This window comes from Myotis yumanensis, unplaced genomic scaffold (assembly GCF_028538775.1).
Source record: "Myotis yumanensis isolate MYYU_CA2020_CCGP unplaced genomic scaffold, mMyoYum1.0.hap1 SCAF_10, whole genome shotgun sequence".
In the NCBI taxonomy this organism is placed as follows: Eukaryota; Metazoa; Chordata; class Mammalia; order Chiroptera; family Vespertilionidae; genus Myotis; species Myotis yumanensis.
Window position 1 is genome coordinate 61,538,064 of NW_027223761.1, and position 22,959 is coordinate 61,561,022.

Sequence of the window (22,959 nt, forward strand, 5' to 3'; positions counted from 1 at the left end):
TTCATATTATCTTTTAAAGAACTTTAGTACAGTTCTATTTAAATTCACTGACTCTTTTGGTGGGTGAATTAGAGGTCCTTGATGAAATTTATTTACTCACAGGTTGTTTGAGCAATAAAAGATTTCCTTCTCTGAATATAGAAATCTGTGTAAGGAGTTTGTTCCTTGGGCGATTCTAAGCTCTGAGGCCTCCTCTCTTCAGTTTTATACTTGATCTAAAGATGAAATTTGAAGATAGATTTGAATAGCACTCTCAATTCTTTTTTGCCAAATGAATCTCATGAAGAACAAAAGTAGAAATGCTGTATGGCTCCCCTACAGCCTGTAGCCATTATACAGTAGTATTAGGATGATGCCTTTGAACACTGTCATAAGCTTGTTATAGAATTGCTTCTTTATAAAAATAATTTGATTTTTGTCCTTCCAGAGTAAAGTAGACTTAGTTTCAGAATCAGTTAGCAATTATGTGGTAATTTTATATCATGCTTCTAATGTTTATGCAGATGTTACTAATTATCAACATTCTAAAATAGATGAATCATCTATACTAATAATAGAGGAATATGCAAATTGTCCAGAACGCCGTCACGTAACAACCAATCAGGATGGGGATGGGGCCGTGGTGGAGAGCTCTCAGCACGCCTGTACTGGGGGTCCGAAGGGCGTGGAGAGGACGGTAGAGCAGATAGGCAGTTAGGGAGATCAGGCCAGGAGGGGAGAGCAGATAGGCAGTTAGGGGGATCAGGCCAGGAAGGGAGAGCAGATAGGCAGTTAGGGGGATCAGGCCAGGAGGGGAGAGCAGATAGGCAGGTAGGGGGATCAGGCCAGGAGGGGAGAGCAGATAGGCAGTTAGGGGGATCAGACCAGGAGGGGAGAGCAGATAGGCAGTTAGGGGGATCAGATAGGCAGTTAGGGGGATCAGGCCAGGAGGGGAGTGCAGATAGGCAGTTAGGGCGATCAGGCCAGGAGGGGAGAGCAGTTAGGCAGTTAGGGGGATCAGTCTGGCAGGGGAGAGCAGTTAGGGCCGTCAGGCTGGCAGGGGAACAGTTAGGGGCATCTGGCAGGCAGGCAGGTGAGCAGTTAGGAGCCAGTGGTTCCAGATTACGAGCGGGATCCCAGATTGGAGAGGGTGCAGCCTGGGCTGCCCGCATGAATTTTGTGCACTGGGCCTCTAGTGAATTTATAATATCTTTGAGCCACAAACTGGGGTACTTGTTTGCTGTATGGTTTCCTGTTCCGATTATGCTTTTATTAACACATTTAACTATTCTTTACTTCTTGTTTGACTGTCTTTAACTTTCAAAATATATGATTAATATTTAATTGTATTTGTTCATATAGAACTTAAATTTTCCTATTTGAATTTTCAGTGTCTAATATTTTATAATTATCTTAATTAACCAGTATTAATATAGAGATTATATTTAGGTAAAAAACCTTGCTCATATGAACCAAATCCTAATTTCTAGAATCTATAATAATAAAAGCATAATATGCTAATTAGACCTGACAGCCGAACGTCCTTCCGGACAAAACCATGGCAGCTGCGAGGGCCGAGAGCGGTGCCTTCCCCTGATTGGCCCGGTCACCTCCCACAAAGGGAGGCCAGACTGTGGCTTAGTCCCGTTCCCTGTGGGGAGCAGGCCTAAACTGTCAATAGGACATCCCCTGAGGGATCCCGGACTGTGAGATGGGGCAGACCGCGCTGAGGCACCCCCCACCACCACCACCCAGTGCACGAATTTTTGTGCACCGGGCCTCTAGTAGAACATAAAATCAACCATCTGACTTCCATTAGGTATACGTGAGAAAAAGAATCTGACACTCAGAGAGTTAAATATTTGCTAAAGTTTAAATGGCTCATTTGTGACAGAGTGAGGACCTAGAATTTAAATTTCAGGATTACCAGTCTACCATACTGTACTTTCATTTGGACATTTCTTTTGAATACGTGTTAGCATTCTTTATAAAACAGAAGGCCATTATTAACTTTTTAAGTCATAGTATTTACAACCAAGACTAAATTCTGCAATTTAGGTGTCATAACATGCCATATTAAAATAATGTTGGAATATGAAATGTTTTGGCTTATTTCCCACCTCTAATTAGCTTTGTAGAGAAAGATAAAATACTATACGAAAAAGTATGCAAAGGACATAAACTAGTTTTTACGTAGCTCAGTCTGTTTTATTGAAATGTCTATCAGTTGAAACATGGATTATTATAAGACATTTTATTTAGCATTGTAACTGCTTTTTGTACTACTCTTATTGCTTTTTTGTACTGCTCCTTTGAATATATTTTTAAACCAAAGAGTTTTTAATTCATTTTTGCATTGTTTGATATATATTGCCTTTGTGTAAAACAAATGTGTAAACACAAAGTATTTCTAATATATATTCTTGAATAGTTAGCAACATATGGCCTTGAGTCCAAGGATAGAAATTGACTAACCCATGAACATATTTTTTTATTAGCACATCTTTCTTATAGGCAGTTCACAAGCTATCTTCTATACATATAAAGGGCTAATATGCAAATTGTCCCCTCGGGAGTTCAACCAGGAGAGCAGGAGTTCGATCACTCGCTATGATATGTGCTGACCACCAGGGGGTGGCACGGAACATGACAGGCGACCAGCGGCATTGGCGGGGTGCTGAGGGAGCAAGGGAAGGGGGAGATGGGGAGGCCAGACCTAAGGACCCTACCCTGCACAAATTTTGTGCATCAGGCCTCTAGTCTACACTAATAAAAGAGAAACATGGTAATTAGCGTATGACTGCTACCCTTCCCATTGGCTAATCAGCATATCCTTATACAAATCAACTGCCAACTAAGATGGCGGCTAATTTGCATACGCCCAATGATGGGAGGCGAAAGGGGAAGGACTGAAGAATGGTGATTGGCAACCCAGGCGGCAGGCAAGAGCTAGGGGGTGGGCAAAGGCCGCCTTTTCCCACCCCCCAGCCGGTGATCGCCATTGGAAAGCTGGGCAGCAAACCCGACCCCAGGGGCTGAGGTTGCCGGCTGGCCTGTGCCGATCGATGGTGGCAATAGGAGGCGTGAGGGCCTGGCCCAGGATCGCCATGGCATCGGAGGGCAGGAGGGCCCGGGCTCAGGCCATGGGGATCGGAGGGTGGGAGGGCCCGGGTGCAGGCCAGGTGGCAACCCTGGACCCCCTGGGGGCCAGGGTTGTCGGCTGGCCTGTGCCCAGGATCGCCATGGCGATCGGAGGGCAGAGCTGGGGCGCAGGCCCAGCAGCAACCTTGGACACCCCAGAAGCCACCTGCCCGTCGCCCGTGACCCTATCAGGTCCGGGCCACAGGCTGGCGTCCGTGTACAGCCACAGAAGCCGCCTGCCCACAGCGTGTGCAGCCACAGAAGCTGCCAGCTCATGCCTGTGTACAGCCACAGAAGCCGCCTGCCCGCCGTCTGTGACCCGATCCGGTCCCGGGTTTCAGGCCCGGGCCGTGTGCGCCTGCAGAAGCCGCCTGCCCACAGTGTGTGCAGCCGCAGAAACCTCCGGCTGGCACCCGTGTGCAGTCTGCAGTCGCAGAAGCCGCCAGCCTGCCTGCCGCATCCCACTATGATCCACTGAGTTAGGAGGCCAGAGAGCAAGGAGAACTTCCACCCCTGAGTCAAAGTGGGGAGCGGAGGACACAGCCTCCCCTCCTAAAGTTGCCAAAGGACAGGACCTAACCTAAGCCACATCCTCTGAGACAGCCAGGCAGGCACCACTGACCGTCTCTGCAGGCCGGGCCCCCCTCCCCCTTCCCCTGTCCCTGCACAGCTCCCATAGCTCCCCACTGGCTGAGTCAGGCACAGCAGGTTTGCAGCCACAGCGGCGATTTAGCAGCTAATGAAAAATGCGAGAACGAACAAATGAAGCAGCTACTGCAGTGGGGAAAAGACGTTCATCAAATTCATTGTCTCTGAGAAACTGAGGCAGCCAGCACAGGCCCCTGCACAGGATGAGGCTTCTGCTTCTAAAGAAATGTCCTGGGGTTAGAGGTGAGGGGGTGCTGCCTTTCCCATCTCAGAGCTCTAGGAGGAGTCTGTGCTCCCCCTCCTGGTATTCTTAACACCCAGAGACCCCTCCCCAATCCAGGGCAGGAATGTTCCACGCTGACCGCCTCCAGAAAGCAGAGAACAAAGAGGCACTTCTTGACTTCAAGCCTCTAAACCAGTGGTTTTCAACCTTAAACCAGTGGCTGCACATTAGAATCACCTGGGAATCTTTTTAAAATCCTGATTTCTGGGCCTCATCCTCTGGAAATTCTGTTTCTTTGTTACGGGGTAGAGCCACAACATTAGTAACAAAGGATGAGGCACAGAAATCAGGATTTTAAAAAGATTCCCAGGTGATTCTAATGTGTAGCCAAGGTTGAGAACCACTGCTCTAAACAGACTTGACCACTGTGGGCAAAGACCTGCAGCTGAGAGGGGACAGGTTCTGGGTGTCAAGGTCCAGAGCATGGAAGGCCTGGGGGAGCAGTGGATCTGGAAGCCTGTGTGCTGGGTCAGAGACACCCCTGCCTCCCACCCTCCCCTGCCCTGCACATAGATGTGCCTGGACTGGGGTGAGGAGGAGAAGGAGAACTAGAGGGAAGGAACACTGTGTGTTTGTTGGCGGCCATGTAAAAAGGACTGTGACCCTCCCCTCCCACTGAGTCACTCCCTAAGGCAGCAGGAGACGGAGGATCTGAGAGCAGCCACACAGCTTTGTGGCCGTGACCAAGGCACCAAGATGATGTCCATGCAATGAGGCTGAGGAGGTGTCAGAGGACCTCACCCCAGAAAGCCCAATAGCTCTTTGTGTGTGAGAGAGAAGGTGGCAGGGAGGGGTGAAGAGAGCGAATTGGACTCAAGAGGCCTCAAGGCCCAGATGAGGAGAATATACCAGGGGTCGGCATGGACTTGAGCTCTGAGGTGTGAGGGTCAGGTGAGGGTCAAGGGCACTGGGTGGGGGCCAGTCCAGACAGAAGACTGAGGTCCACATGTTCTTGACCCTGCTCTGTTCTTTGGCACCTCTGCCTGAGATATAAACTGTCTGACATGGAAGTACAACTCCAGAGAAGGGGGTGGGGAACCTAAGTTAAATAATGTTTTGTTTTTGTTTTTTCACTTGGCAGAATGGGGGCTGAAGTTGAAGTTAGGTTTGGTTACTAAACAATAAAGAAAGCAACATTTCTTGCACACCCGACTGTATGGTCTGAGTTTGCTGCTGCCTATAAACCGAGAAAAAGTTGTAAAATGAAGTACTAATCTCTAGGGTTTAGGTCAGACCAAGGAGTAGTGCCACTCAGCCAGAAGCTGGCTCATGGCTGGCCAGTGCGGAGGTGGTGGCAGGAGCCTCTCCCACCTCCATGGCAGCACTAAGAATGTCTAACTAACAGTTTAGGCCGGATCCCTTGGGGGCGTAAGCCTTTAGTCGGACATCCCCCGAGGGCTCCCTGGCTACCAGAAAGAAGTCTGACTGCAAGCTTAAGCCTGATCCCCCGGGGAGTGGGCCTAAGTCAACAGGTGGACATCCCCCAAGGGGTCCTGAACTGCAAATGGGCGCAGGCCAGGCTGAGGGACGCACTCCCCCACACACACCGAGTGCACAAATTATGTGCACCAGGCCTCTAGTCTATATATATAAAAGGCTAATATGCAAATTGTTCACTCAGGAGTTTGACCAGGACAGCAGGAGGAGTTTGATCGCTCGCGATGATGTGTGCTGACCACCAGGGGGCAGCGCAGAACATGGCAGGCGACCAGCGGCATTGGCGGGTGCTGAGGGAGCCGAAGGAAGGGGGAGGTGGGGAGGCCAGGCCTAAGGACCCTACCCTACACAAATTTCTTGCACCAGGCCTCTAGTACAAAATAAAAGCAATTATTTAGCACTTAAAATTGAATTAGATGTTTCTGTTCACTCATTATTTCCTGTCCATCAGTCTAGAACCCTTTGCTGTATAGTCTTGAAGCTATTCAAATTAGGCAAGCACACTTGACTGTGAGAATAGGGTTTTCTGCCATTGACCCTTGAACAGCATGGGGGTTAGGGCCATCAGTCCCTGTGCAGTAAAAAATCTGTGTGTAACTTTTGACTCTCCAAAAACTTTACTAATAGCCTACTTTTTGACTGGAAGCATTATTCATAACATAAACATTTTACAATTAATACATATTTTGTAGGTTAAATTTATATAATTCTTACAATAAAGTAAGCTAGAGAAAAGAAAATGCTATGAAAATTATAAGGAAGAGAAAATACATTTACTCTTCTTTATTTCTCCATACCATATGCTTATGTCATTAGTTTACAAGATGAATTGTCTATCAGTATCTACATTAATACTGTCTTAGATGGTATATAATACTGATGTTATGCATATTTAACATATTTATTGAAAAAATTTTGCATGTAAGTGGACCTGCACAGTTGAAAGGTCAACTATACAAAGCATCTTTTCTCAATTGGCTAAGTCCTCTTATTCCCTGAATCTTGTAAAAATCTTGCAAGGAATAAAATAGTTCAAAATTTAAACCAAGAGATTCAAAGGAATCTGTATGTATAAGTCTAAAATTTAAATTTATACTTGTCTAGTTGATTTGGTTTTATATAATAATCACACAATGTAAAACTTAACAGATTTGGTTCTCTTTATAGATATTTCATATTTTTAATATTTAATTTAACCTGGGTATAGTTACTTCATGGTTCCTAAATTATCTGAATATAGTTATCAGTTGTTTAAATTAATTAATTTTAACCCTAGAAAACTTTAGTAGAGCTCTGCTAAAGAATAAAATAGTCTGGTAATTAAAATATATACAGTGATCAAGGATAGTGGACTATAATAATCTTGATTAATTAAAATCTGTAATTATATAATGCTTAATAGTTTTCAGAATACTTTATTTTAAGGCTGTTTATTCATGAACACTTTTCAAAACTACATTGTCTTTTTGTGTAAAATAATTTATGGGTATGAATTGGTATTTGATTATATTAGAACTAGAGGCCCGATGCATGAAATTCATGCAAGGGTAGGCCTTCGCAGCCCCAGCTGCAGGGGCCCTCGCAGCCTAGACTGCCTTGCGGCCTCCCGGCCCCAGCTGCCTTTTGCCTGCCTCCTACCCTCCAGGCCCTGATTGCCTCCCACCTGCTTCCAGCCCTCCCAGCCTTCTGGATGGTCATTCTGCTGTTCGGTCGATTTGCATATTATGATTTTATTAATTATACTAGAGGCCCGGTGCACAAAAATTTGTGCCATCGGGGTGGGGGAGGGGTCCCTCAGCCTGGCCTGTGCCCTCTCGCAGTCTGGGACCCCTCAGGGGATTACCACCTGCTGGCTTAGGCCCGCTCCCCGGGTATTGGGCCCAAGATGGCAATCAGACATCCCTCTGGCAGCCCGGCCGCCCTTGGGGGATGTCCTCTTGCCAGCGGGGAGCAGGCCTAAACTGCAGTCGGACATCCTTAGCGCTGATGAGGAGGCAGGAGAGGCTCCCACCACCACCGCTGTACTGGCAGCCATCAGCCTGGCTTGTGTCTGAGCAGAGCTCCTCCCATGTGAGAGCGCCCTGACCACCATAGGGCAGCTCCTGCATTGAGCATCTGCCCCCTGGTGGTCAGTGTGTGTCATAGTGACCAGTCATTCCCAGTCCTTCTGCTGTTAGGGTCAGTTTGCATATTACCCTTTTACTATATAGGATAGAGGCCTGGTGCACTGGTGGGGGGCAGCTGGTTTGCCCTGAACGGTGTCCCGGATCAGGGTGGAGGTCCTGCTTGGGTGCCTGGCCAGCCTGGATGAGGGGCTGATGGCTGTTTGCAGCTGGTCACACCCCCATAAGGGTGGGGGTCCCCACTGGGGTGCCTGGCCAGTTTGGGTGAGGGGTTGAGGGCCGTTTTCAGGCTGGTGGGCAACTGAAGCTCCCTACCTCTCTTTTTTTTCTTTTTCCTTATTTATTATGGGATTTATTTACCTTCTATGGCTGTCACTGGAACTGAGAGCTGGCTTTAGCTCTGAGGCTCGGCTCCAGCTCTGAGACCTTGGCTGCTGAAAGCAGGTATCTGGGTTTGTTTGGCTACTATAATTGAAATACTGTTGCAGCTCTGAGGCCCGGCTGGCTGAAAGCAGGTTTCTGGGGTTTGTTTAGCTTCTATAATTGCAACATTGTTTCTTAGAGTGCAGCTCAGAGCTGGGTGGCGGCAGGCGGGGAACCTTGGCTTCTTCCATCACTGGAGCAAGCAAGCCTCATGTTCGCTTCAGCTGCCTGGCTGCCGGCTGCCATCTTGGTTGGCAGTTAATTTGCATATCTCCCTGATTAGCCACTGGGAAGCATGTCAGAGGTATGGTTAATTATCATGTTTGTCTATTATTAGATGGGACTAGAGGCCAAATGCACAAATTTGTGCAAGAGTAGCCCTCCCTTCCCCCAACTGCCGGCACCGACTTTCCTCTAGCACCCAGGACCCAGGCTTCCCTCTGGCCGCCAGCAGGCACCCAGGACCCGGGCTTCTCTCACAGTCTCGGCTTCATACGGAAGGTCATCTGGAAGGATGTCTGGTCTAATTAACATATTATGCTTTTATTATTATAGATATTAGAATGGCCATTTTGTAAGTTTTAGGGGATGTAATTGCCATATTCTTTCTAGGTATTTTGCTCTATGTAGTTTTTATCATTCTTTAGTGATATTTTAATTTCTCCAAATTGGATGTAACTTAGTAGATGTTTAAACATCTATATTATGTAAGGTACTGTATCATTTACTGGTGATTTCTGTGAGGCATAAGACATGGCTCTTGCCTGCTAGTTAGATTCTAATAGGGTAGGGAAGACATTATAATACTATAACCGTAAAGCTAGGTGGAATGTGACAAGTGCTAGATTAAAAACACAAAATACTGTGGAAGCACAGCTGATCATAAGGTTAATTATAGCTGAATAGACAGGAAAATCTCTATAGGTGTGGCATTTGAACTGGACCCTGAAGAATGATTAGGATTTTAATGGTTGAGGATTTATGAAAATGTTTCTGAAGAGGAAATTGTGATCAGAGCTTTGAGTAAGCATAGTATATGTTTGAGGGGGAAATGATCTGGTTAGTTATAGTCAAATGGTACATGAAGAAAATGGACAGAATAGGCTTAAGCTCTAGATAGTTGGGATAATAATGGCTACATTTTGGAGAGCTTTGGCTAACATGTTGAGAGTTATAGCATATCTTATAAATATTGGGAAACCATTAGAAATTTTTGAGCACAGGAATCATCAGAGATTTTTGGGATAGTTTTCAATAGAGCAGTTGTTTTAATGTTTTAAGGTCATTGACTCTTGAACTTTATGAAAACTGTGGACCTTTCCCCATTAACATGCACATATGCTGCTACACCCAAAACATTGCATATGGATCTTCCTCTTTCTTGCATTCTTGGATTCAAGATTCCAAGGATACTTGCAAATTTTTGTCCTGAAATACTTTACTAGAGTAGAGAACTTTTCTCATATTTGCTAGTTTTGGTGTTGCAGCAAGGGTGAAATACCATGATGATGGAGAAAACAGCATAGAACTTGGAAAAGACTACTTGATATGATAATGAAATAAAAAGACGCAAGAAGATAGCATCTGACAAGAATGGTAGTAACTAAGTTGCCTGTCTGTAGGTTTAAGTTGTATACCATGTGGTCTCCCATATTGAGCCTGGAAATTGAGGATCAAAGGCAATGGTCTAACTTGATTTTCTTTAGGGAAGAGAGGTTTGGGGAGCATTTATATGATTTTTGGTGGGTTTGAAAGAATGTGGGGTATATGGAATGTTATTGTGTGTATAGTGTGTGACTATTATTTGTTGAGCGTTTTGGGGCTAACTACTAATTACCATTACCTTTCTTTCTGCTCTCTCCCAGAGTCATATAAGAATTTTAAAATGCTCCCCTCCATATTTCCAAATACCCTCAGAGGTGGATTGTATTGTTCTGGTCAATAGACCTGATTCAGAGAAAGTTCTAAATCCAGAACATTGTGAATAAAATTTTTCCTATTCCATATCACTCTGTCAGAGCGTATTTATTGGGACTCACTGATGAAGCAAGAGAACCTCATTTAGGTCTAATACATAAGTGGGAATTTCTTTTTAAAGGTCTTTAATGAAGCAGAAATTTGATAGCCTCCCTTGTAAATACAGGTTTACTCCACTATCCAAAAGTAGACCATTCCTGTGTAAACTTTTGTAAGCCAAAGTGGCATAAGCCAAAGAAGGAATTAGCCATGAATTTATATGAAAACTTTTTGAGGGTTTCCAATCCAAATAACCTACCAAACCATACCAAATACACTTATTTATGTCGAGTTTTAGGATAAGCATGAACCCCCTTATGAGCTCTCTTAGGCTTTTTTTGATACTTTAAGACACATCTTGCCTAATGGAGGCACAAATTAAGTCAATATAAAGCACAGATGCTCACATATACAGTTCTAAACTGTGGCAGTCTCATGCTGAGATGCTAAGTGTAGTTCCTGGGGTAGGAGCTTGGCAGGGCTGTTTGGGGTGGAGTTGGATACTGCCTCTACAAAGGATCTCTGCAAAGCAAACCCTGGCTGATTCTTAAAAGCAAAAATTCTCTTTGAATTCATTTCTATTATTGAAAACAGGTATTATTATGTAGTTCTCTCAAAAAAGCAAAGTGGCATATGAAAACTTTTGAAAAGCAAGGTACCTGTACTCAGGAAGTCAATTTTCAAGTCCTAATGTTGAATTTTTTTTTTTAATTAAATCTTTATTGTTCAGATTATTACAGTTGTTCCTCTTTTTCCCCCCATAGCTCCCCTCCACCTGGTTCCCACCTCACCCCCGCCCACTGCCCTCATCCATAGGTGCATGATTTTTGTTCAGTCTCTTCCCGCATCCTCCACACCCCTCCCCCCCCAAGAATAGTCAGTCCACTCCCTTTCTATGCCCCTGATTCTATGATAATCACCAGTTAATTCTGTTCATCAGATTATTTATTCACTTGATTTTTAGATTCACTTGTTGATAGATATGTATTTGTTGTTCATAATTTGTATCTTTACCTTTTTCTTCTTCTTCCTCTTCTTAAAGAATACCTTTCAGCATTTCATGTAATACAGGTTTAGTGGTGATGAGCTCCTTTAGCTTTTCCTTATCTGTGAAGCTCTTTATCTGACCTTCAATTCTGAATGATAGCTTTGCTGGATAAAGTAATCTTGGTTGTAGGTTCTTGGTATTCATCACTTTTGAATATTTCTTGCCACTCCCTTCTGGCCTGCAAAGTTTCTGTTGAGAAGTCAGCTGACAGTCGTATGGGTACTCCCTTGTAGGTAACTGACTGTCTTTCTCTTGCTGCTTTTAAGATTCTCTCTTTGTCTTTTGCTCTTGGCATTTTAATTATGATGTGTCTTGGTGTGGTCCTCTTTGGATTCCTTTTGTTTGGGGTTCTCTGCGCTTCTTGGACCTGTAAGTCCATTTCTTTCACCAGGTAGGGGAAGTTTTCTGTCATTATTTCTTCAAATAGTTTTTCAATATCTTGCTCTCTCTCTTCTTCTGGCACCCCTATAATTCAGATGTTGGTACGCTTGAAGCAGTCCCAGAGGCTCCTTACACTATCTTCGTATTTTTGGATTCTTTTTTCATTTTGCTTTTCTGGTTGGGTGTTTTTTGCTTCTTCATATTTCATATCTTTGACTTGATTCTTGCGATCCTCTAGTCTGCTGTTGGGAGTCTGTATGATATTCTTTATTTCAGTCAGTGTATGCTTAATTTCTAGTTGGTCCTTTATCACAACCTCGACGGTCTCACTAGATTTTTTGAGGGTCTCATTAAGTTTATCGGCGATTTCTAGAAAATTCTTGAAAAACCTTAAAAGTGTGGTTTTGAACTCTATATCCAATAGTTTGCTTTCCACCATTTCTGTCATTTGTGTCCTGTTTCTTTGTCTCCGCATTTTTTTTATGCTTCGCTGTGTCAATAGAGTGGCTTTGTGTGCTAGGTGTCCTATAGGGCCCAGTGGCTCAGCCTCCCCAATGACCTGAGCTAGACACTCCTGGTGCACCCCTTTGTGGGCTTTGTGCACAGTCTTGTTGTAGTTAAGCCTTGGTTGTTGTAGGTAACACGGAGGGATTGACCTCCAGGCCAATTGGCTGTGAGAATGAGCTGTGTCTGCAGTGGGAGAACTTCTGTGCTGGAGACACCCTTCCGGGGAAAGACTTGCTGCAATGGGGCTTTTGTGCTCACTGAGTCTGCCCCCTGAGTGTGTCCTTTATGGATCCGAGGAGCTGCAATCTGGATGTTCCCACTCTGACCACCGGGCACACTGGCTCCTGGCTCTCTAAGGAGGTGCTAATCTAGTCTCTGCCTGAGGCTATCCAGCAGAAGCTAGCGTGAAGCAATGCAAGTTGCCCTGTGGCCTTGGGCCAGCCGCAGTTTGTTAGGTAATTATCAGATTGCAAAGGGCCAGGCCTTTCATATGCAAAAGCCTCTGTGCACGGCTTGGGCGGGCCAGGGTCCCAGGGGATAAACAGGGTGGAGCGAGCAGTTATGGCTGCTCTCAGTCCTTCCCTCAGAGGCCCTGCTTCTCAGTGTCCCAGCAATCGCTGCAATCACCTCTGAGAGAAAGCTGCCCTCGAGTTCCGACCGATGCCAGACAGTCCAGTTTCTCCCGTATGAGTCTGGGTCCCCAGAGACTCGCCCGGAACTGGAGCTCAGAGCTTGAGACTCCCTCCCAATTAAAAAAGGCAACTGTGTCCTCAGCCGCCAGCCCTCTCCGCATGCGCCTCCGTACCTCTGTATTTTACTTCCGAACCACACCTCCTCTGAGTCTCGGTATGCTTTTCTCTTTCCTTCTAGTTGTAGAATTTCCACTCAGCCAGGCTTCCTGTGGTTCTGGATGATGTCCGTTCCGTCTTTTAGTTGTATTTTTGAAGTGGTTGTACAAGGCAGCAATCTCTGGTGTTTACCTATTCCGCCATCTTGGTTTCTCCCCCTAATGTTGAAATTTAAACCCATTTCCACTCATTCTAACTGCAGTAGTTTTGGAGAGTGGTAACATATTGTGCTAGTGTTCCTTAAAATTTGTGTGTTTTTTTTGTTATTCAAAAAACTGCCTTTTGCTTTCCATGACATAAGTATGCACTATTTCTTTTTAGTGCAGGGGAAATATTTTTTCTAAACTTTCCAAGTTATGAGGTATGATATTAACTCTACTGAGTCTGTTTTTGGACTAGATTAAATGTAAGGGTTGTATTAGTGAGTGCTTGAGGATGTTCACTGGTATTGCTAGGTTCGTTTACAGTGTCTATGATGTTGATAACTAATGTGGAAGTTTGTGCTCTTGTTCTTACCACTCTTCAAATAGAAAACATTAATTGCCAGTTATATTAGACTAGAGGCCCGGTGCACAAAAATTTGTGCACTCGGGGGGGGTCCCTCAGTCTGGCCTGTGCCCTCTTGCAGTCTTGGACCCCTTGGGGGATGTCCACCTACTGGCTTAGGCCCGCTCCCCGGGGGGATTGGGCCTAAGCTGGCAGTCAGACATCCCTCTGGCAGCCTGGGAGCCCTCGGGGGATATCCACTTGTCAGTGGGGAGCAGGTCTAAGCTGCAGTTGGACATCCTTAGCCATGCTAAGAAGGCGGGAGAGGCTCCCACCACCACCGCTGTGCTGGCAGCCATCAGCCTGGCTTGTGGCTAAGCAGAGCTCCCCCTATGGGAGCACACTGACCACCAGGGGGCAGCTCCTGCATTGAGTGTCTTCCCCTTGGTGGTCATTGTGTGTCATAGTGGCCAGTCATTCCCAGTCGTTCTGCTGTTAGGGTCAATTTGCATATTACCCTTTTATTATATAGGATTATATAGGATAGAGATCTGGTGCACAGGTCGGGGCTGGCTGGTTTGCCCTGAAGGGTGTCCCAGATCAGGGTGTGGGTTCCACTGGGGTGCCTGGCCAGCCTGGGTGAGGGATTGAGGGCTGTTTTCAGGCTGGCCACGCCCCCTTCAGGGTGGGGGTCCCCACTGGGGTGCCTGGCCAGCCTGGGTGAGGGGCTGAGGGCTGTTTTCAGGCTGGCCACGCCCCCCAGTGATCCAAGTCCCAGCCTCTCCTTTTTTTTTTCTGGGATTTATTTATCTTCTATAATTGAAACTTTGTAGCCTTGAGCGGAGCCCAGTGCCAGCCTATGGCCAGGGTAGGCGGGAAGCTTGGCTTCCTCCATCCCCAGGGGCAACCTAAGCCTTCTGCTCGCTCCAGCTCTGTGTTTGTCGCCATCTTTGTGACGCAGTTGTGGCATGATGGTTAATTTGCATACTACTCTTTCATTAGATAGGATAGGGTTCTTTCTCTGCTCAAGATTTAGATAGACCATTAGGAATGGTATGAAGTAGTTTGGAGAGAGAACCACCGTGTGTAGGTGATTTTTGCCTCAAAAGGAGCATATCGTGCTCAGAACTGTGTTAGGCATTTAACACATATATGCTCATTTAATCTTTGGATTGCCTATTAGTGTTATTGTTTTAAAATGAGGAAACAGACTGGAAAAGGTTAAGTAACTTGCCTAAAGCCACATGAGAGAATTTGGAATTTTAACCACACTCTCTTTGACTTGAACCTTTGTTCTTCACTTTATCTCTGTCTTAAGCTTATTGCAATCACATCCTAACTATCACTCTTTCCTTGTATCCCTCTGGAATATAAAACATTTGGTAAAGATGGTAATTTCTTGGAATTTTACCTGCTTGGTGACTTGTCAGCTACTATTATATGAACTTTACAATTTTGTTTGAACTACAGTTCTTTATCAGGTTGAGGGAGTTATCTTCTATTTCTATTTTTCTGTGAGTTGTAAATAGAATGAATGTTAAATATTTTAAATTTTTTTTGCATTAATCAAATGTAGTTTTTCTTTTTTATCTTGTTAATATGTGGTTACATTGATTTTTGAATATTGAATTAACCTTGCATACCTGGAATAAATGCCACTTTTTCATGGTGTATAATTATTTTTATATAGCTAAATTATAGTTGCTGACATTTTGTTAAGGATTCATAGGAGATAAGGGTCTATAATGTTCTTTTTCCTACTTATTTACTTATTTAGATATAATTGACATGTAACATTATATCAGTCTCAGTATACACCATAGAGATTCAATATTTGTATATATTGTAAGAATAGAGGCCCGGTGGGGTCCCTCAGCCTGGCCTGTGCTCTCTTTCAGCCCAATCCCTGCAGGCCAGGCTGAGGGACCCCATTGGTGCACAAATCTATGCACCGGGCCTCTAGTATGCATATAAGATCTTTGGTTAACCTTTTCCCGCCCTCCTCCTCCCTGAGATTCATCAGTCAGTTTCATGTTTCCATGCCTGTGCATTGAGTGTCTGCTCCCTGGTGGTCAGTGCACATCATAGCTACCAGTCAAATGGTCACTTAGGCTTTTACATATATATAGATGATCACCACAATAAGTCTAGTTTACATCCATCATGCTATATAATAAAAGCCTAACATGCTAAGTGTCCAGTCGACCGTTCAACCAATCAAAGGGTAATATGCTAATGATATGTGAAGGCTGCTTGCTACGACGTGCACTGACCACCAGGGGCAGATGCTCTGACTGGTAGGTTAGCTTGCTGCTGGGGTCAGGCTGATTGGGACTGAGCTAGATGAGCCAGACAAGCCCTGGACCCCTCCCACAGTCCCTTCCCAGCTGGCCAACCTCCTGCTTCTCTTCCCAGCCCCAATTGTGCACTGGTGGGGTCCCTCAGCCTGGCCTGCTTTCACAATACGGAACCCCTTGGGGGATGTCAGACAGCCGGTTTTGGCCTGATCCTGCAGGCCAAGCTGAGGGACCCCACTGGTGCATGAATTAGTGCACCGGGCCTGTAATCATACATAATTATATAGTTTTTTTTTCTTGTGATAATTTCTTTTTTTAATACTGTCTTTGTCTGGTTTTGATGTCAAGGTAATACTGGCTTTATTGGCTCAGTAGTTATAGCATTGACCCATGGACCGAAGAGTCTCAGGTTTGATTTCAGTCAAGGGCAGCATGTACCTCGGTTGCAGGCTCTATCTGTTTCCTGGCCCCATCTGGGGTGGGTGTGAGAGGCAATCAGTTGATGTGTCTCTCTCACATTGATTTCTTTTTTAGAAGTTTTAAAAATTTTAATTAAATTTCTTTAGTAATTATAGTGCTACTCAAATTATTTACTTCATATTGTGTATGTTGTGATAGTTTTGTTTATTAAGGAATTGATCCATTTCATCTATGTCATCAAATGTATAATCTTTTGATATCTGCAAGTCTATAATGATACTCTGTTTCATTCATGTTGGTAATTTTTATCTTCTCTTTTTTTCTTTGTCATTCTTGCTAGATAATATTAATCTTTTCCAAAAAACTCAATTCTTTGTTTCATTGATTTTTCTCTCTTTTTTTTTCTGTTTCAATTTTATCAAGTTCTGCTGTTAATCATTTACTTTCTTCTGCTTGCTTTAGGTTTATTTTGCTCTTCTTTTAGGTTCTAAAGTTGGTAGCTATTTATTAATTGAGGCTTTTTCTCTTTTCTAATGTTTGTATTTAGTACTATAAATATTCCCCTTGGCACTGCTTTGTGTCTCACCAAATTTGATGTGTCGTGTTTTTGCTTTCATTCACTTAACATATTTTTTGGTTTTCATTGAGACATGCTCTCATCTGTGGATTATTTGGAAATTTGCTGTTTATTTTCTAAGTGTTTAGAGATTTTGCTCTTATCTTTGTTATTTCTACTTTGATTTCATTGTGGTGAGAGTATATATTCTGTATGATTCAATTCTTTCCTATCCGTTTATGTTTTCTTTATGTCTCAAGATATGGTCTATCTTGGCTTATGGCTTATGTTCTGGGACACTTGAAAAGAATATGTATTTTGTTGTCATTGAGTGAAGTGTTCTATTATTGTCAGTCAGTGTTACTGAATTCTTTATGTTTCCTGATGTTCTGTCAGTTGCTGAGAGAGGTGTATTGAAATCTCCAACTATAATTATGGGTTTGTTTATTTCTCCTTTCAATTCTAAAAGTTCAAGTTTCATATATTTGCAACTCTTGTTTGGTGCACACACATTTAAAATTGTTATGTCTTGACAGATTAACCCTTTTCATTTATCTTTTAAAAGTTTTTAATTGATTTTTTGAGAGAGAAATATCAGTGGGCCTTCTCCTGCATGTGCCTTGACCAGAATTGAACCCACTACTTCTTGGGTGTACTGGACAACACTCCCATCAGCTGAGTCACATTGGCCAGGACTTAACCTTTTTTAAATCATTATGTAATGTTCCACCTTGTTCTGATAATTTGTTGTTCTGAACTCTGCATTAGCTGGAATTAATATAGTCACTCCTCCTTTCTTTTGATTGTTTTTACAATGTCATTTTCTATTTTTGTTTTTTTTTAATCGTCACCTGAGGATATTTTTTTCCATTGATCTTTAGAGAGAGAGAGTGGAAAGGGGGAAGGAGGGAGAGGGGGAAGGGGAGAGAGAGAGAGAGAGAGAGAGAGAGAGAGAGAGAGAAACATTAATGTGAGAGAGATAAATTGACTGATTGCCTCCCTCATGGGCTTCAACCGGGGATGGGGGTCAAACCTGCAACTGACGTATGTGCCCTTGACTGGGAATAGAACCTGAGACCCTTTGGTCTGAGGGCCAGTGCTCCCTAACCATTGAGAAAAACCAGCCAGAGCTCATTTTCCATTCTTTCACTTTCAATCTGCCTATGTTGTTATATTTGAAGTCTTTCTAGATAGCATGTAGTTGGATCTTTGTGTGTGTGTGTGTGTGTGTTTTTAATGCACTCTGTCCATCTCTGTCTCCTAATTTTAATATTTAGGCTACTTACATTTAATGTAAAGGACTTAAGTCTGTCCTGTATTTTACAATTTAAAAATTACCATTTGCTTTTTTACATAATTTTTTCTTCAGACTTTATATTTCTTTGCTGAGGCTTTCTATTTTCAGTTGTCTTATTGTGTTCATAATTGATTATTGAAGCATTTTTTTATTGAAACCTGGAAATTTTGACTATTATACTCATGAAGCTCTGGATTTTATTTAAACTCTCTGTTTTAGCTAGCTTCCTTTAACACACTTCCGCAGAAGTGGGGACCACTGCTTCATTACTTCCAGATTCAGATAGAAATTGAAGTTCCCTATTCTTCCTCCATTGACATCTGAGGAGGGAGGTCCTCATTAGTGTTGGCAGGCGTGAGAGTTCCAGGTCACCAACTAGGCCTTCACTGATACCTTCTTGTACCCCACCAAGTCCCTGGTAATACTGCTAGGGCGGTGACCTTGTTCCTGCAGTGATGGTGAAAGCCCTGGCTCTGACCCAAGGGCAGAGGAGGATTGGCTGCTCCTTATTACCTGGCAGGAGTAGAAGTTCATGTTCCCTGTGTGGTTTCCATTGGCACTGCAGGAGTTGAGAGGACGGCATCCTTATATACCGGTGAGAGTGGACCATTCAGTCTTTGCTGGCATTGGTGGGGCTTGAACCACACTTTACTGTGATGTTTGACTGAAAAAGAATGTGTTGGTTTTGGGGGTTTATTTCGCCCTAAAACTTTTCTGCCTTGCTAGGCTCTTTTTTGTTTGGCTAGAGGGAAAGCTGGTGTATGTGTTTTTTGTTTGTTTTATTTGTTGTTTTTTGTCTGCCCATTGGCATTTTTGGTTTGCTGACTCTAGTTCCAAGTCTGGGATACACAAGGCAGAAAGGGAACTCACTATTGTCATGTTCCTCAAAAATCTTCTTATGCTTGTTTTATATATAATTGTTATTTTTTGTTAAATTTGTAGGATAGATAGGGAAAAGTACATTTCACCTTGCTGGAAGCGCAAGTTATTTCCTTTATCTATTCTTTTTAAAAGCAAAACCTTATGCTTCTCTTTCCCCTCTCCTCCCAACCCCTCAATCCCACTCTAGGTGGTTCTTCTTTTCTCAGTCCCCTTTTAGGACCAAACTCTTTGAAAGCATTTGTCTATACTTACTTTCTCCAGTTCTTCTCTTATTCTCTCTTAAATCTATTCTAATAAGACTTTATACCACTCTTCTGAAATCACGCAGCAAGGTGTCATTTACCAATGAATAATCAAAGCAGTGATACTTATCAAAACTGTTGCTGAAGCTAAATTTATACTTAGAGGGAAATTTATAGTCTTAAGAGACAAAACGCCTGAAACCAAATGAGCTCATTTCTAATTTAAGAATTTAGAAAAAGAACCCAAAGAAAGAGGCAAAAAGATGTCCAGACATTAGTAAAATAAAAAGCAACGCTAAAATTGAGAGAATTAAGAAATTCTTGAAAGATGGTCTGGAAAATCAAAGAGAAGGCAAAACTATATTAAAATATATATTATAAATTTTTGTAAATAACTTTAATTGACATATTTAAATAAAATTGTGTGAAATAAACAAGTTATCAGAAATATATAAGTGGCCAAAAGTGATTGAAAAAGAAATAGAAAATCTGAATGGTCCTATAACCATTAACCGTTTGAGTCCCAAGCAGCGCGATTGTGCTGCTGAGATTTTATGTCGAGAAAACATACGATTCGTTTGAGTCCCAGGGGGTATTGAAAAAACACTGTCGAAGAATCCCAAACAGCGCAACTGCGCTTTCTCTAAATGAGTACGAAAAGACCCAAACAGCGTGATAGCGCTTGTTTTATTTTATGTCGAGAAATACCAAGCAGCGCGATCGCATGCTTGGGACTCAGACGGTTAAATATGCTGATTTATTGGTTAAAAGTCCTTTCTTCAGTGAAAAGGCCCAGGTTGTTTTTCACCTGAGTTTGAACAAATGCTCTTTCCAGTGTGTTCAGTAAACTTTTTCAGAAAACAAAATAAAGGGTAATAATACTCATTTTATTTTCTGAGGCTTAAGTTATAAGTTTGTAATCAAAACTAGCAAGGAGAATGTGATAAAATGAAATTTATAAGCCAGCTTCACTTAGGAACATAGAAAAAAAATAGCAATGTATTAACTGGTAACAGGACCAACTTTGGCTTATTCTAGGAATGCAAGATTTAAGTAACATTCAAATTTATTTAAAATATATATACCTTAACAGAATTATAAGTTACCATGTCACATTATTGATTTACTATAGTGAAAGTCTCAGGTAATTCTCAGAATGCTAGGTATCTATCCTATATGATGAGTACTAAAATTTCAGTTTTGAATGAAATAACTGTGGGTCACAATAGATAGCACAACTAATTTGATTGAAGGGAGTCAGGTCTCTCAGATATGGCAAAATGTGAGTGGGGTTTTGATGAATAATATTTAGTGAAGATGTTGGAACAATATTTCTAGTATAGGGAAATGATGTGTACTGAAGCATAGTTGAGGCATTTGGGAATGAGAAGTGAAATATATCCAGAGCACAGTAAAGATATTGGGACCTGCCAGGAGATGTAACAGGAAATTTGGGCCAATTGTGAAAGGCTTTGTCTCCTTGCTTCTTGCTAAATAGTGGGATATATTAACCCATCGAAAATCAAAAAATTTATTTAGCTTCTTATATTTAATGTCTTATCTTTAGAAATAACATATAACTTTTTGCATTCTTTTGCATAAGTATGTACTGCATTTGAAAGCAGGTGCTGCCACTGATGTTCCTCAATTTTTTGTTGACTACAAATTTAGGAATCTGAATTTATGACTGAATCACTAATATAATGTATTAATTTTAATTTCCTCAGTGTAATATCTTCAACTTTTAAAACCACTCATGGCTAATCTCTCACCAAGTTGGTGCCTAAGAACTTTCCAGTGAAATATGTGACAGAGGCCTGATTAATTTCATTTGTTCTGCCATTTGCTAACATGTGGTAAAAGCTCATTTTAATACATCTCTCTTTAAGAGACAATTGTAATTTTATTAAGATTTTTTTATTGAGTTTGTTGTTTTTTTTTTTTAAAGAAATGTCATTTAAATTGAACTGTTATTGGGGTGTGTGTGTGTGTGTGTGTGTGTTTTATTGCATTGGTAGATACAAGGCAACAGGGTTGTTTATTTGTTATAGTAAATTTTGAATCAGAAAATTGTAAACCTAATAACTTCATATTGTATTGCTCTTACTTTTTTTCTTAATGCATTCTTTTAGACCAGTGGTTCTCAACCTTTCTAATGCCGTGACCCTTTAATACAGTTCCTCATGTTGTGGTGACCCCCAATTTCATTGTTACAAATTGAACATAATTAAAGCATAGTGATTAATCACAAAAACAATATGTAATTATATATGTGTTTTCCGATGATCTTAGGCGACCCTTGTGAAAGGGTCGTTCGACCCCCAAAGGGGTCTCGACCCACAGGTTGAGAACCGCTGTTTTAGGCCTTCTAAAGGTGCTTTTTAATTAACTTTTCTTTATTACATAATCTGTTTAATTTTTTTAAATTTAAGGTGTGACTGCACAGAAAAATTACAGAACAAATTTGACTTTTTGCGCTCACAGTTGAATGATATTTCTTCGTTTAAGAATATCTACAGATATGCCTTTGATTTTGCAAGGGTAAGTGGAATATCCATGTTTTGTGATTTTAATATTTTTCCGATCTTGACGCCACATTTAGGAAAAAATTTTTGACTTATATATATTTTAGGATAAAGATCAGAGAAGCCTTGACATTGATACTGCTAAATCTATGTTAGCTCTTCTGCTTGGGAGGACATGGCCACTGTTTTCAGTATTTTACCAGTACCTGGAGGTATGTATGTTTTTTTATTTTTAAAATGTTATTTTAAAATTTAATCTGATTGAAAACATACCTTTAATTGAGGAAAAGCAAATAGATTTTTAATATTATACCTTTAAAAATATTTGCTTTAGTAGAAAATTTGTTAAAATGTTTATATACCTACTTTCATTTTTAGACCCAAGTTCATGTTAAGTAATATATTCTGTACATAGTTATTTTACTCCTGCCCTCCATTAAAAAATAAACCTTCAAGAAATAATTTTAGCGCAGTCTTCAGACAAAATAGTTTCTTGGGCTTTTGGCAGGAGAAAATTGATATTAGTGTATAAATCTCAAGCTTCTAAATCAGGTTTCTTTCTGTTACACAGGGTCTTAGGCTGAAATCCACATACAAACCAAGTATAGTAATATAACTTTTCACTTGGACTCAATTTAAAAAGTTCAAATAAAGCTTTTAATATTTGATGTCCATAAATATGAGAGTGGCTATAATGGTGTACTGAAATGTACTGATTACTGAAAACGTATGCTGAATTTATGAAGAAAGTATTCTTTTAGAAGGTTTATCATAGCACCTACTATAGGCAGTGGTTTTAAGAAGATACTATTCTTTTTTTTTTCATTGCTTTTTTTTGCTTTTCTGTTTTTGTGCCTTTTCAATTTCAGTTTTTTTGATATGGTTCTCACCATTCCTTGAATTACAGATCCTTCTGCTTTTGCTTTGAAAATAATTTCTCAAAATCTTTTTATTGTGTTGTTTTTTTTTAATTTGAGAGAAAAAGAGAGAAACATTGATCCATTGCCTCCTGAACACACTCTGACCAGGGATGGAACCCACAACCCAGGCATGACTGGAATCAAACCCACCACCTTTTGGTATATGGGATGATGCTCCAACCAACTGAGCCACACCGGCGAGGGCTCTTTTAAAATCTTTATAATACCATTTTGAATTATATTTTATCCCCATTAACAAATGAGGAGATGGCTCCTATTGATACATAACTTCCTAAGGTCACTTACAAGTGGCAGAAGTGAGATTTGAACCCATGCCTTAGTCTTTCCAATGTCTCCAAAGATGCCAATTTCAGAATGTGGCTAAACAATAAATCTCATGCAAAGAAATGAGTTACTGGGAAAAGTCACACAAGGGAACTTACTGGTTGTAGAGAATGTTGTATACCTTGATCTCATTTGTGGTTACACAAGTATATGCA

At 41.9% G+C, this 22,959-nt stretch overlaps 1 protein-coding gene across 4 annotated transcripts in view; it reads left to right on the top strand.

Annotated features, from left to right (window-relative positions):
- Positions 1-22,959, top strand: part of DCUN1D5 (defective in cullin neddylation 1 domain containing 5) — an 80,792-nt gene that overhangs the window by 53,164 nt on the left and 4,669 nt on the right. For all 4 annotated transcript variants that reach the window (XM_070425883.1, XM_070425882.1, XM_070425884.1 and 1 more), the window contains 2 exons: positions 21,447-21,555; positions 21,647-21,751. In XM_070425883.1, the coding sequence (XP_070281984.1) occupies positions 21,447-21,555; positions 21,647-21,751 (214 nt within the window). The remainder of the gene's footprint in view (positions 1-21,446; positions 21,556-21,646; positions 21,752-22,959) is intronic.